Source organism: Somniosus microcephalus, chromosome 7 (genome assembly GCF_052327205.1).
Source record: "Somniosus microcephalus isolate GS21.2 chromosome 7, FLI_Smic_1.0, whole genome shotgun sequence".
NCBI lineage: Eukaryota > Metazoa > Chordata > Chondrichthyes > Squaliformes > Somniosidae > Somniosus > Somniosus microcephalus.
The window spans coordinates 154,460,071-154,474,211 of record NC_140993.1 but is presented as its reverse complement, the minus strand read 5'-3'; the positions used below and the strand labels follow the sequence as shown (position 1 = coordinate 154,474,211).

Sequence of the window (14,141 nt, the reverse complement as noted above, 5' to 3'; positions counted from 1 at the left end):
CTGCGGGCGGAGGGTCTCCAAAAAGCGGAACTCTCCGCCCGCAGAGGCCCTTCTCCCGGGCAGCCGGAGGATCTGTCAAGAGGATTCTTGACAGATTGGAAATGCCGGTTTCCAGCAGATGCGCAGTGCATGCCTGAAACCGACATTTCCGATGTCCCTACGAGTGGGATCAGAATACCCGGCCCTATATTTACCATAGGCCCTACTCAATTTATTTAATCTCCTGAAGGAAAATTCTGCTAATTGTTTTCTTGATTCCCCTGAGGTAATTGAGTGAAATTCCAGAATATTTAACTGTTCCTACACCTCCTTTATTCAGACCTGGCTAGTTCATTTTCATATATGACATTTCCATGCTCTGAGCACTACAGAAACTGTTGTGTTGATCATTTGTGTCTATTCTGTCAATTGTTAATTTTATACTGGAGGAGGGCTAATGTCAGTGAAAAGAAAGAAAAAGAAACACTTGGATTTATATAGCTTCTTTCATGACCACCGGATGTCCCAAAGCGCTTTACAGCCAATGAAGTACAGTCATTGTTGTAATGTAGGAAACACACAGCCAATTTGCACACAGCAAGCTCCCACAAACAGCAATGTGATAATGACCAGATAATCTGTTTTAGTGTTGTTGATTGAGGGATAAATATTGGCCAGGACACCAGGGATAATAGCATCATGGGGTCTTTTATATTCACCTAAGAGAGCAGGCGAGGCCTCGGTTTAATGTCTCATCTGAAAGATGGCACCTCTGACAGTGCAGCACTCCCTCAGTACTGCACTGGAATGTCAGTCTAGATTTTTGTGCTCAAGTCTCATGGAGTGGCACTTGAACCCACAACCTTCTGACTCAGAGGAGAGCGTGCTACCCACTGAGCCGCAGCTGTCACCTAGTGAGTTGAAAGGGGATTTGGCCCAGGTGGATTGGAATCAAAGGTAAAACAGTAAATGAGCAATGGAAGGCCTTCAAAGAGGAGATAGTTCGGGTACAGACTAGACACATTCCCACCAGGGGGAAAAGATGGACACCCAAAGCTAGAGCTCCCTGGATGACTAAAAATAGAGATTAAAATGAAACAGAAAAAGGAGGCTTATGGTAAATGTTGGGCTCATAATTCTGTAGAGAACCAAGCTGAATACAAAAAGTACAAGGAAGAACGGAAAAATGAAATAAGAGGGGCAAAGAGAGTGTACGAGAGTAGATTAGTGGGTAACATAAAAGGGAATCCAAAGTCTTTTAGAAAGACATAAATAGTAAAAGGGAGGGTGGGGCCAATTAGGGACAAAAAGGAGCTCTTCTTGTGGAGGAAGAGGGTATGGCTGAGGTACTAAATGAGAACTTTGCATCTGTCTTCACTAAAGAGGATGCTACTAATGTCACAGTAAAGGAGGATGTAGTAGAGAAATTGGATAGGATAAAAATAGATAAAGAGGAGGTACTTAAAAGGTTGGCAGTGGCCAAAGTAGAAAAGTCACCCGGTCCGATCGGATGCATCCTAGGTTGCTAAACCCGGCAACTACAGGCCAGTCAGCCTAACGTTGGTGGTGGGGAAAGTTTCAGAGACATTAACTCGGGACAAAATTAATTGGCACTTGGAAAAGTATGAGTTAATAAATGAAAGCCAGGATGGATTTGTTAAAGGCAAGTCATGTTTGACTAACTTGATTGATGAAGTAACAGAGAGGGTGGATGAGGGTAATGCGGTTGATGTTGCGTATATGGATTTCAAAAGGCGTTTGATAATGTGCCACATAATAGATTGGTTAGCAAAATTGAAGCCCATGGGATTAAAGGGGCAGTGGCTGTGTGGATACGAAATTGGCTAAAGAACAGAAAGCAGAGAGTAGTGGTGAACGGCTGTTTTTCAGACTGGAAGGAAGTGTGCAGTGGTGTCCCCCAGAGGTCAATGTTGGGATCATGGCTCTTTTTGATATATATTAATGACCTGGATTTGGGTATGCAAGGCATAATTTCAAAGTTTGCAGATGAAACGAAACTTGGAAATGTAGTAAACAGTGAGGAGGATAGTAACAGACTTCAGGAGTATATAGACAGACTGGTGAAATGGGCAGACACATGGCAGATGAAATTTAACACAAAGAAATGTGATTCATTTTGGTAGGAAGAATGAGAGGCATTATAAACTAAATGGTATAATTTTAGCAGGGTGCAGGAACAGAGCGACATGAGGGTGTACATACACAAGTCTTTGAACATGGCAGGGCAAGTTGAGAAGGCTGTTAAAAAGGCATGTGGGATCTTTGGCTTTATAACAGATAACCTGGTCATTATCATATTGTTGTTTGTGGGACCTTGCTGTGCGCAAATTGGCTGCTGCATTTCCCACATTACAACAGCGACTCCACTTCAAAAGTACTTCATTGGTTGTAAAACGCTTCGAGATGTCCGGTGGTCGTGAAAGGCGCTATATAAATGCAAGTCTTTCTTTTTTCTTTTATAAATAGAGGCATTGACTACAAAATCAAGAAAGTTATGCTAAACCTTTATAAAACACTGGTTAGGCCCCAGCTGGAGTATTGTAACCAATTATGGGCACCACACTTTAAGGATGTCAAGGCTTTAGATAGGGTGCAGAGGAAAGTTACTAGAATGGCATCAAGGATTATGGACTTCAATTACATGGAAAGACTAGAGAAACTGGGGTTTTCTCCTTAGAGCAGAGAAGGTTAAAGGGAGATTTGATAGAAGTGTTCAAAATCATGAAGGGTTTTGATAGAGTAAATAAGGAGAAAGTGTTTCCAGTGACAGAAGGGTCGGTAATCAGAGGACACAGATTTAAGGTAATTGGCAAAAGAACCAGAAACGAGATGAGGAAAACATTTTTATGCAACAATTTGTTATGATCTGGAATGCACCGCCTAAGTCCAACCCTGTCCTATGTGGCTTCAATAATAATTTTCAAAAGGGAATTGGATAAATAGTTGAAGTGGAAAAATTTGCAAGGCTATGGGAAGGAGCAGAAGAATGGAACTAATTGGATAGCTCACAATGGGCCGAATGGCCTCCTTCGGTGCTGTATCATTCGGTGATTCTACGTGCGTCCTACTTCTGAAATTGCTCTCTAAATAGCCTGCATTCATCCACATCATCCAAGCTTCTCAGCATGTCACCCTCCTCTCCCAATCTTCTTCAGTGAAAATAAGAACAGTTCTGTGGGTCTCCCCGCATAATATTTAAGGAAAAGGACAAAGATGGACCAGAAATAAAGGTTCTAAATTAGGGGAAGGTCGATTTTAATATGAAAAGACAGGATCTGGCCAAAGTGGACTGGGATCAGCTACTTAAAGGAAAATCCACATCAGAGCAGGGGGAGTCTTTCAGAAAGGAAATAGAGTACAATGCCAACATGTTCCCGTAAAGGCCAAGGGTGGGACCAACAAGCTGATGGAACACTGGATCTCAAGGGATATACAAGAATGGGTTAGGAAAAAAAGGGAGGCTTTTGGTAGATACAAAGGACTAAAAACAGTGGAAGCCCTAGAGGAGTATAGGAAGTGCAGGGGGGTAATTAAAAAATAAATTAGGAGAACGAAGAGGGGACATGAAAAAACACTGGCGGGCAAAATAAAGGAAAATCCCAAGGTGTTTTATAAGTGTACTAAGGGCAAGAGGATAACCAGGGAAAGAGTAGGGCCCATTAGGGACCAAAGTGGCAATTTGTGTGTAGAGCCGGAAGATGTGGGTGAGATTTTAAATGAATATTTTGCATCTGTGTTCACTATGGAGAAGGACGATGTAAGCATAGAAATCAGGCAGGGGGATTGTGATATACTTGGACAAATTAGTATCGAGAGGGAGGAGCTACTAACGGTTTTAGCAGGATTAAAAGTGGATAAATCCCCAGGCCCAGACGAGATGTATTCCAGGTTGCTGTGAGGCAAGGGAGGAGATTGCAGGGGCTCTGACACAAATTTTCAGAACCTCTCTGGCCACAGGGGAGGTGCCAGAGGACTGGAGGACAGCTAACATAGTACCATTGTTCAAGAAGGGTAGTAGGGATAAACCAGGGAATTACAGGCCAGTGAGCCTAACATCAGTGGTAGGGAAATTATTGGAAAAAATTCTGAGGGACAGAATTAGTCTCCACTTGGAGAGGCAAGAATTAATCAAGGATAGTCAGCATGGCTTTGTCAGGGGGAGATCATGTCTAACCAATTTGAATGAATTTTGAGAGGGGGTGACTAGGTGTGTGGATGAGGGTAGTGCAGTTGATATAGTCTACATGGGCTTCAGTAAGGCTTTTGACAAAGTCCCACATCGGAGACTGGTCAAGAAGGTAAAAGCCCATGGGATCCAGGGCAATTTGGCACATTGGATCCAAAATTGACTTAGTGGCAGGAGGCAGAGGGTGATGGTCGAAGGTTGTTTGTGACTGGCAGCTTGTGTCCAGTGGTGTACCGCAGGGATCGGTGCTAGATCCTTTGCTGTTTGTAGTGTACATTAATGATTTAGATATGAATGTAGGAGGTATGATCAGTAAGTTCGCAGATGACACGAAAATTGGTGGAGTGGTAAATAGCGAGGAGGGAAGCCTCAGGCTACAGGATGATAGACGGGTTGGTCAGATGGGCAGAACACTGGCAAATGGAATTTAACCCTGAAAAGTGTGAGGTGATGCATTTTGGGAGAACTAACAAGGCAAGGAATACACAATGAATGGTAGGAACCTAGGAAGGACAGAGGATCAGAGGGACCTTGGTGTGCAGGTACATAGATCCCTGAAGGCAGCAGGACAGGTAGATAAGGTGGTTAAAAAGGCATATGGGATACTTGCCTTCATTAGCCGAGGCTTGGAATATAAGAGCAGGGAGGTTATGTTGGAGCTGTATGTTATGTATTGTGTGTTCTCCTCCCACCTGTGGTGGCGCTGTCACAGCAGATACACGTGTTCTCTTGGTTAAGTTTAGCTCTCTTTGTTCGGAACTTTCCAGAACTTCTTTTCCTTCCTGAATAAAGCACTTCATGTTTGAATCTCTGAGTTCTGAGTCCTAAATTGTGTCTAGGTAGAAAGGTACCGACACAACACTGTACAAAACGCTAGTTAGGCCACAGCTGGAATACTGTGTGCAGTTCTGGTTGCCACACTATAGGAAGGATGTGATTGCATTGGAGAGGGTGCAGAGGAGATTCACCAGGATGTTACCTGGGCTGGAGCGCTTCAGCTATGAAGAGAGACTGGACAGGCTGGGGTTGTTTTCCTTAGAGCAGAGAAGGCTGAGGGGGACCTGATTGAGGTGTACAAAATTATGAGGGGCATAGATAGGGTAGATGGAAAGGAATTTTTCCCCTTAGTAGAGGGGTCAATAACCAGGGGGCATAGTTTCAAGGTAAAGGGCAGAAGGTTTAGAGGGGATTTGAGGAAAAACTTTTTCACCCAGAGGGTGGTTGGAATCTGGAACTCACTGCCTGAAAGGATGGTAGAGGCAGAAACCCTCACAACATTCAAGAAGCATTTAGATGAGCACTTGAAACGCCATAGCATACAAGGCTACGGACCAAGTGCTGGAAAATGGGATTAGAATAGACAGGGCTTGATGGCCGGCGCGGACACGATGGGCTGAAGGGCCCCTTTCTGTGCTGTATACCTCTATGACTCTATGGGCTGGATTTTTATTGAGGAGGTGGGACTACAACTTTTGGGGTTGTAGTCCCACCTCCATCGAGTTCTAGCCAACCCACGCGATTTTGACTTGATTGACCTTGTTGAGCCCGCCCAGCGGGCTCAGCAGGCCAATTAAGGGCCACCCGGCAACAGGTGACGTCACAGATTGATAATTCATCTGTCAAGACCTTCTGATAAATGAAATATCAGCATTTGACAGCTGTTTGAAGCTGTCAAACACTGACAATCTGTAGTTTAAGTTAATTCCTTCCTCTCAGGATGATTTAGAGATCTCTCCGGAACAGAAGGCTGAATGCAGCATTTTTTGACAGATCGCGGCCATTCTGCTTTCTGTGCTGGTGAGATGAGGGACTCCCGAGACCTGAAGGAAGGAAGGCTGTAAAGGTAAGTAAAATTTCTTTAAACACACCAAACACACTTACCTCTGCACTCATGCACCCATCACTCACCTGAACACCGGACATCTTGACCCCTCCAAGCCCTTCAGCCTGACGGCCCGCCTCGCTAACTTGGCGTGGTTTGGAGTCGTCGGGAATCCCACACTTCAAGAATGAAAATAGGGATTAGGCTAAAAACTGCCTGTTAACTACCTGTTAACAGGCAGTTAATTGGCACTAATCCCCTTCCCGCCTCGGGGAGGCGGGTCCCAGTGCAGGTCGGGTATCCGCCTCCTGTGAAACTGGCATGTAGGCGGGTTGGGTTCATGCCCCCCGATTTCGGGATTTTAGCCCCCCACACGCCTCCAATCCCGCCTCCACGGCCCAATGAAAATCCTGCCCTATGACTCTAATATGGCATACTAAATCCTGGAACCATTCCTATTTCTCATCTTTGAACCCTCTCCAAAATGTCAGTAGCTTAGTGAAGGTGGAATGCCCAAAACTGCAGAAGATAGGGCTAACTCTGCTTTCGAACATGCCTAGTGACAAAGCTCAAAAGCAGCAGAGCTACAATTTTCTGACATATGCTGCCTGCCAGTGCAGGATTGCAGAATTTGTCCTAATATTCCAAATGTGGCCTCATCAGTAGTCTTTACAGGGTTAGAATCGCTTGTTTTGAATTGTAAACAAGTTCCATGCAGGTTAATCCTCATACTTGATTAGCTTTGTTGATAACTTTGGTTTGAGTGGAAGCCTTCTATGAGTATTGACCAATCACTGAAGAATCATTTTCCTTCCTTACTTTTACTAAAGGACACCAATTCTCTGTGGTGCCCTGGAATTGGGCTGTGCCATTGACCCATGCAAAATAGAACCCCTTCATTGGTTACACATTTACATAGTTCCTGTTTGAAAATTAAAATCTATTTCCCATTCCTTAACCCATTTACTTAATTTATATAAATCTCTTCTGAATGCTGTTTATTTTCCTTACAAATGTGATACCATCAGCAATTTTTATAACGCAATGTGTAATTCTCCAAATTGTTTATGAATAATGTGAATAGCAGGAAACCCTGACCAAATCCCTGTGGAACTCCACAGACTGCAGCCAAATGTTACACCTGAAAACTGTAGTTTGCCAGAAAAAAAGTAGTGAGAATCTGTTGAGCGAGTTGACCATGAGAGAAGCATGTGTACAGTTAGACCTAATTCAGAGTGATTTAAGCTCTCTCCAATCATTATATGTAAGGACTTCTGTATGTGTGATCTCTGAAACATAAACATTAGTAATCTGGTTTCATCAAAGTTATCATCTTATTTTTTAATGAAAGTCTGTACTTTATACTTTTACATAGCTGTGTTACAAGTTGCATCCCACCTTAAAGTGTCAGGCTTGGCTTAGCGCTCTGAGTCAGAAGATCATGGGTTCAAACCCCACTCCAAAGACTTGAGCACATAATCTAGTCTGATATTTTGGTACAATACTGAGGGAGTGCTGCACTGTTGGAGGTGCTGTCTTTTAGATGAGACGTTAAGCTGAAGTCCCATCTGCTCTCTCAGTTGGATGTAAAAGATCTATTTGAAGAAGAGTTCACCTGTTGTTCTGGCCAACATTTATCCCTCGGCCGACAACATTAAATCAGATTAGCTTGTCAATTATATCATTGCAATTTGCAGGACCTTGCTGTACACAAATTGATTGCCATGTTTGCCTACATTACAACAGTGACTACACTTCAAAAGTACTTCATTGGCTGTGAAGGGTTTTAGAATGTCCTGAGGATATGAAAGGTGCTATACAAATGGAAGTTCTTTCATTAATGTTCCTTTTTTAAAAAAAATGCCCCAAATCAAAATTAAGTCACAAAATGCTGGCACAAAATATCTGAACAGAAATGTAATAACTAAGGGTATAATGGCCCAGAAATTCGGGTCGGAGGCTTCCCGCGGGTGCAAGCCTCCGACCTGCACTTAGCTAGTGCGCCGGCCGTTGTGCTGTGGGCCCGTGTGGGATTCCGATCCTGGGCCTGCTCCAACTGCCGGCGCGCAGTGCTTGCATGTCCCAGGGGCGCAGTTAGTTTGAAGCGTCCCCTGGGATCACTTGGGCCATGGAGAGCCAATCGTAGCAGGGAATCTCTATTCATAGATTTGACAGGAAGACCTGTCAAATTTATGAATAGAGTTCAGCCCCAAAACATAACTAAAACGTCAAATAATTTTTTTTAAAAAAATCATATTTTTAAAATAACTATAAATTACATAAAATAACTACTTTAAACAATAATTTAAATTTTTGAAAAAAATTACAGTTTCTAACAGGGCTAAAAATAAACTTACCTTTCTTTTAGGTATTTAAAAATAATAAACCTGTGGAAAAAATGTTTTAATTTTACTTAATTCACCACTTACCTTGTTAAAAGCAGGCCTTGCGACTGCTTTTTAAAAGTGTAGCTCCTGGAGACTTACCCTCCCGGAGAAACCTGTAAAAAAAATGGAAGTTCCAGGCATACGCGCTGCCTCTCCAGCGCATGCGTTCGACCTGTGAACCCCTTCCTTTAAGGGAACGGAAGTTCCGGTTTCCCACGCATGCACGAAACCGACACTTTCGTTGGGCATATGCGTGAGTACCCAGCGCATACTCACCCACGGGGACCCGAAGTTCTGACCCATTATGTGTTCCGGAAAATTGCTACACATTTCTGTTGACAAAATAAACATATAGACAAAGAAACTGCTTAGACTGTGAAAAGAAGTTTGACAATGATAATTAGCCTTCAAAGATTCTGGAGCTTGTTTATCAATTTCCTGTAAGCAAGCCGTTCTGAGCAAGTAGTCTGCAGATATTACTGATTTTATCAAGCAAAAATCTATACAGATTTTCCCCCTTAGGCTTGCATAATACGTGCAATAAAATTTAACCAAATATTCAATTCAAACAAAACTCCAGACTGGTAATGGATTTTGCAAGCAGGTTTATCATGACAGATCATCCATCGCGATAGATACGTCATCTGTAATTCAATCTACTTACAGGTCCTGATACTTGAGAAGCGCTCTCAAATTCTTCTTCATCTTGCATCACTCTTTCCACCCCAAGCAATGGAGCTGTTACAAAAGAACACATAACTCAGTTCTAGACACTCACATCATCTTTAAGCAATAATTAAACTCAAACAGCATAGTCATAAACATGTGTGTTAAATAAATAAGACACAAGTGTGTGTATTAGAGGATATTTCAGGGCCAACTTTAGACTCTGGTGTCTCAGAAATGGGCACAGAAAGGCTGCAAGTGAGTGTACAAATGGGCCGAGATCCATCTTGATGGATATATGCCCATTTTGCATGCCACAAGTATCCAGAGGGACTTGGGGCAGGTGGTAGAAGCTCCCACCAGAAATTCACAGGAGCATCGTAATATTTATATGATGTTAAAGTAGTGTCTTAAGGACTTCCACATAATTTCTGGCCCTTACAGCAGAAGATACCATATATATGGGGATCCAGGGTGGCTGGGATCTATAGGGAGGTAAATGAAAAGGGCCTAGCAAAAAGATTTATTCTGCTATTTAAGGTAATTTGTGCACTGATATTCTGAATTTTTGTGTTCATGTCCCTGCTTCCACCTGGGCTTTCATTAGTCTTTGTCGTAATTGCTACATAAGAACGCAAGAACATAAGAATTAGGAGCAGGAGTAGGCCATACGCCCTTCGAGCCTGCTCCGCCATTCAATAAGATCATGGCTGATCTTCGACCTCAACTCCATTTTCCCGCTCGTTCCTTATAGAGTCCAAAAATCTATCTATCTCAGCATCCACAGCGCTTTGTAGTAGAGAATTCCAAAGATTCACAACCCGCTGAGTGAAGAACTTCCTCCTCATCAGTCTTAAATAGCCGATCCCTTATCCTGAGTCTATGCCCCCTAGTTTTAGACTCTTCAGCCAGCGGAGACAACCTCACAGCATCCACCCTGTCAATCCCCCTCAGATTCTGATATGTTTCAATGAGATCACCTCTCATTCTTCTAAACTCCAGAGCATAGGCCCAATCTACTCAATCTCTTCTCATAGGACAACCCTCTCATCCCAGGAATCAATCTAGTGAACCTTTGTTGCACCGCCTCTCATACAAGTATATCTTTCCTTAGATAAGGAGATGAAAACTGTGCACAGTACTCCAGGTGTGGTCTCACCAAGGCCCTGTACAATTGTAGTAAGACTTCCTTACTCTTATACTCCAACTCCCTTGCAATAAATGCCAACATGCCAGTTGCCTTCCTAATTGCTTGCTGTACCTGCACGTGAACTTCCTGTGTTTCCTGTACAAGGACGCCTAAATCTCTCTGAACACCAACATTTAATAGTTTCTCACCATTTAAAAAATATTCTGTTTTTCTATTCTTCCTACCAAAGTGAATAACCTCACAGTTCCCTACATTATACTCCATCTGCCGCCTTATTGCCCACTCACTTAGTCTATCTATATCCCTTTGCAGACTCTTTGTGATCTTCTCAAAGCTTACTTTCCCACCTAGCTTTGTATCATCAGCAAACGTGGATACATTGCACTCAGTTCGTTTATCTAAGTTATTAATATAGATTGTAAATATCGGAGGCCCCAGCACTGATCCTTGCGGCACCCCACTAGTTACAGCCTGCAAACGGGAAAATTACGCATTTATCCCTTCTCTCTGTTTTCAGTCCATTAACCAATCCTTTATCCATGCTAATATATTAGCCTCAACCCCATGAGCACTTATCTTGCATAGCAACTTTTTATGTGACACCTTATCGAATGCCTTTTGGAAATCCAAATATACGACATCCACTGGTTCCCCTTTATCTACCCTGCTAGTTACATTCTCAAACAACTCTAATAAATTTGTTAAACATGAGTTCCCTTTCATAAATCCATGTTGACTATGTCTAATCATATTATGATTTTCTAAGTACGCTGTTACTACTTCCTTAACAATGCATTCCAGAATTTTCCCAACAACCGATGTCAGGCTAACTGGCCTGTAGTTCCCCATTTGCTCTCTCCCTCCTTTCTTGAATAGTGGGGTTACATTTGCTACCTTCCAATCCACTGGGACCGGTGTAGAATCTAGGGAATTCTGGAATATCACAACCAATGCCACAATCTCTGTAGCCACCTCTTTTAGAACCCTAGGAAGTAGGCCATCCAGTCCAGGGGATTTGTCAGCTTTTAGTCCCATTAGTTTCTCAAGTACTTTTTCTCTATTGATATTAATTACTTTAAGTTCCTCACTCTCATTAGCCCCTTGGTTCCCCACTATTTTTGGTATGCTTTTTGTGTCTTCTACTGTGAAGACAGATACAAAATAGTTGTTTAAAGTCTCTGCCATTTCCTTATTCCCCATTATAATTTCACCTGTCTCAGCCTCTAAGGGACCAACATTTACTTTTGCTACTCTCTTCCTTTTTACATACTTGTAGAAGCTCTTACAATCTGTTTTTATGTTTCTTGCTAGTTCACTCTCGTAATCTAATTTCTCTATTTTATCATTTTTTTGGTCATCCATTGCTGGTTTCTGAAGCTCTCCCAATCTTCAGGCTTACTACTATTCTTTGCAACATTATAAGCCTCTTCTTTAGTTAGCCACAGATGGATTACTTTTCCTGTGGAGTTTTTATTTCTCAATGGAATGTACTTATGAGAATTTTGGAATATTTCTTTAAATGTTTGCCACTGTTTATCTACCATCATACCTTTTAATCTAATTTCCCAATCTACCTTAGTCAACTCACCCCTCATACCTATGTAATTGGCTTTGTTTAAATTTAAGACTCTTGTTTCACTCTCAAACTCAATGTGAAATTCTATCATATTATGATCACTCTTCCCCAGAGGATCGATTACTATGCGATTACTAATTAACCCTGTCTCAAAACACAATACATGATCTAAAATAGCCTGTTCCTGGTTGGTTCCATGACATATTGGGTTAGGAAATTGTCTTGATTGCATGCCATGAACTCGTCCTCCAGACTACTTTTGCGAATTTGGTTTGCCCATTCTATATGAAGATTAAAGTCCCCCGTGATTATTGTATTACCTTTGTTACAAGTGTTAGATCTGTGTATCTTAATGTTGTGTCCTTCAATAATCAGACAACAGACTGCAGGGAACGATTCAACAGGTGTTTACTGAAATGAGGGTTACTCTAGAACTAACTATGCAGATCACTACTCAGGGTTTATATACAGGTGTGGTCACTGCCGGTACTACAGTATACAGGAGCTGTAAAAAGTAGTTCTCTCCCTTAAGGTATATATACACATTACATACATTACAACAAGCTCCTTTTATTTGTTGATTAATACTCTGTCCAATAGTATAGCTACTGTTTGGGGGCCTATAAACTACTCCCACCAGTGATTTCTGCCCCTTGTTATTTCTTATCTCCACCCATATTGACTCTACTTCCTGATCTTCCGAGCCTACATCCTTTCTCACTGCTGTCCTTATGTCCTCTTATTATCAGGGCTACTCCCCCCTTTTCCAAGCTGCCTGTCTTTTCAAAACATCAAGTACCCTGGAATAATTAGTTCGCAACATTGGTCAGCTTACAACCACGTCTCTAATGGCTATTAGATCAAAGCCATTTATCTCTATTTGTGGTATTAACTTATCTATCTTGTTATGAACGCTTCATGCATTCAGATAAAGAGCCTTTAATTTTAACTTTTTATCATTATTCCCTGCTTTCACCTTATTCGCGTATGCATTATTACCTTTAAACTCTCTGGCCTAGAAATTCAGTAAGGCGCTGCAAGCTTTGTGCCCAGTTACCGCCTAAAGAGGGCTTCTGCGCCAGTAGAGGAGGTTGCGCTGATATTGAGCTCGGCGGTAATGGCGGCGGTAGCCGGTAGCGCTGCGCCGGCACCGATGACGTCATCGGTGTGCGCAGTGCTCCGTTTCCGCCCCGATGCCGGCCCGACCCCCATATTCAGTTGCCGCCGCCTCCTCCGTGGCGGCCGTTACTAACATCCGGAGACCAGGGCCTTACTGCAGCCTTAGTGGGGCGCATAAAGGTGGAGGTGCGGCCGGCCGCTTTTTCGGCGGCCGCCTGTCCGCACCTGCTTCCCCGGCCTCCTCCACCACCCCCCCCCCGCAGCATTGCCGGCTGCTTTCCGCGAGCCCGGTACTTCTCCATGGTGCCGGGCTCATTTGCCGGCACAATCCAGCGGCGATCTCCCCGTTGCAGGCACCTCCACCTTAAGAGAAGGAGGAGGCCTGCAGTACCGCAGCCTGCCGCACCGCATCGGGTGGCGCAGCGGCAACTAGAGCGCTGAAATTCAGTTTCAGCGCCCCAAGCGGGGGCGGGCACACCCTGGAATAGCGCGCGGTTCCGACTTGGGGCGCAATAAGTGAATATCTGACGGTCGCAAATGGCTCCGCGCCCAGCGCTAACTTTTGGGCGCTAGCCAGTTGGCGGGGCCATAGTGAATTTCTAGGCCTCTGTCCGTTCCTGTCACACTTTGCTTATCTTTACCTGTTAAGTCCGTGAATGATTTAGACACGGACTAGCAGGAGTGAAAACAAACAGATGTTTACTGGTGGAAGTCCATAACGAATCTAAACAACAGAGGCTCTCTAGTGCCTTTTATACAGGGGTGGTCACTGCCGGTACTGCAGTCTGAGACCAGTTATTCTCTTAAAGGTACATACACAACAATTCCTCCCCTTTTAGATAAACAGTACATAACATTCATTTAACAACTAAATGATAACGAATTACAATCACAATTACGGTTACTAGATACAGTGGTTAAGTTTAAGCAATTATAAGTTCAGTCTTTGAGGAGGCTTCCTGATTCTGTCTGGATAACGCCTCTTTGGGGTAACAGGTTCTTCTGGCAATGTTGAGTCGGAATCAATGTCGTTGTTTGGTTCATCTGCTTCCAATATTACCGGTTCTGCGGTAGCTGCAATTGGAACGTCGATTTCATTACCAGGTGTATCAGATCGTGGTGTGGAGTTGACGTTTTCCAGTGACTCTAGAATCTGGTCAGCATGGCGTCTTACAATGCTCTCCCCAACGTCCACGGTATACATGAGAGGTCCTTGTCGTGTACAAATTGTTCCT

The 14,141-nt window shown here is 43.2% G+C and overlaps 1 protein-coding gene across 1 annotated transcript in view; it reads right to left on the bottom strand.

Moving 5' to 3' along the window:
• The window catches only part of c7h8orf34 (chromosome 7 C8orf34 homolog), an 880,642-nt gene that overhangs the window by 175,393 nt on the left and 691,108 nt on the right, over positions 1-14,141 (bottom strand). The window contains exon 10 of the mRNA XM_085993120.1: positions 9,060-9,133. Within this exon, the coding sequence (XP_085849246.1) occupies positions 9,060-9,133 (74 nt within the window). The remainder of the gene's footprint in view (positions 1-9,059; positions 9,134-14,141) is intronic.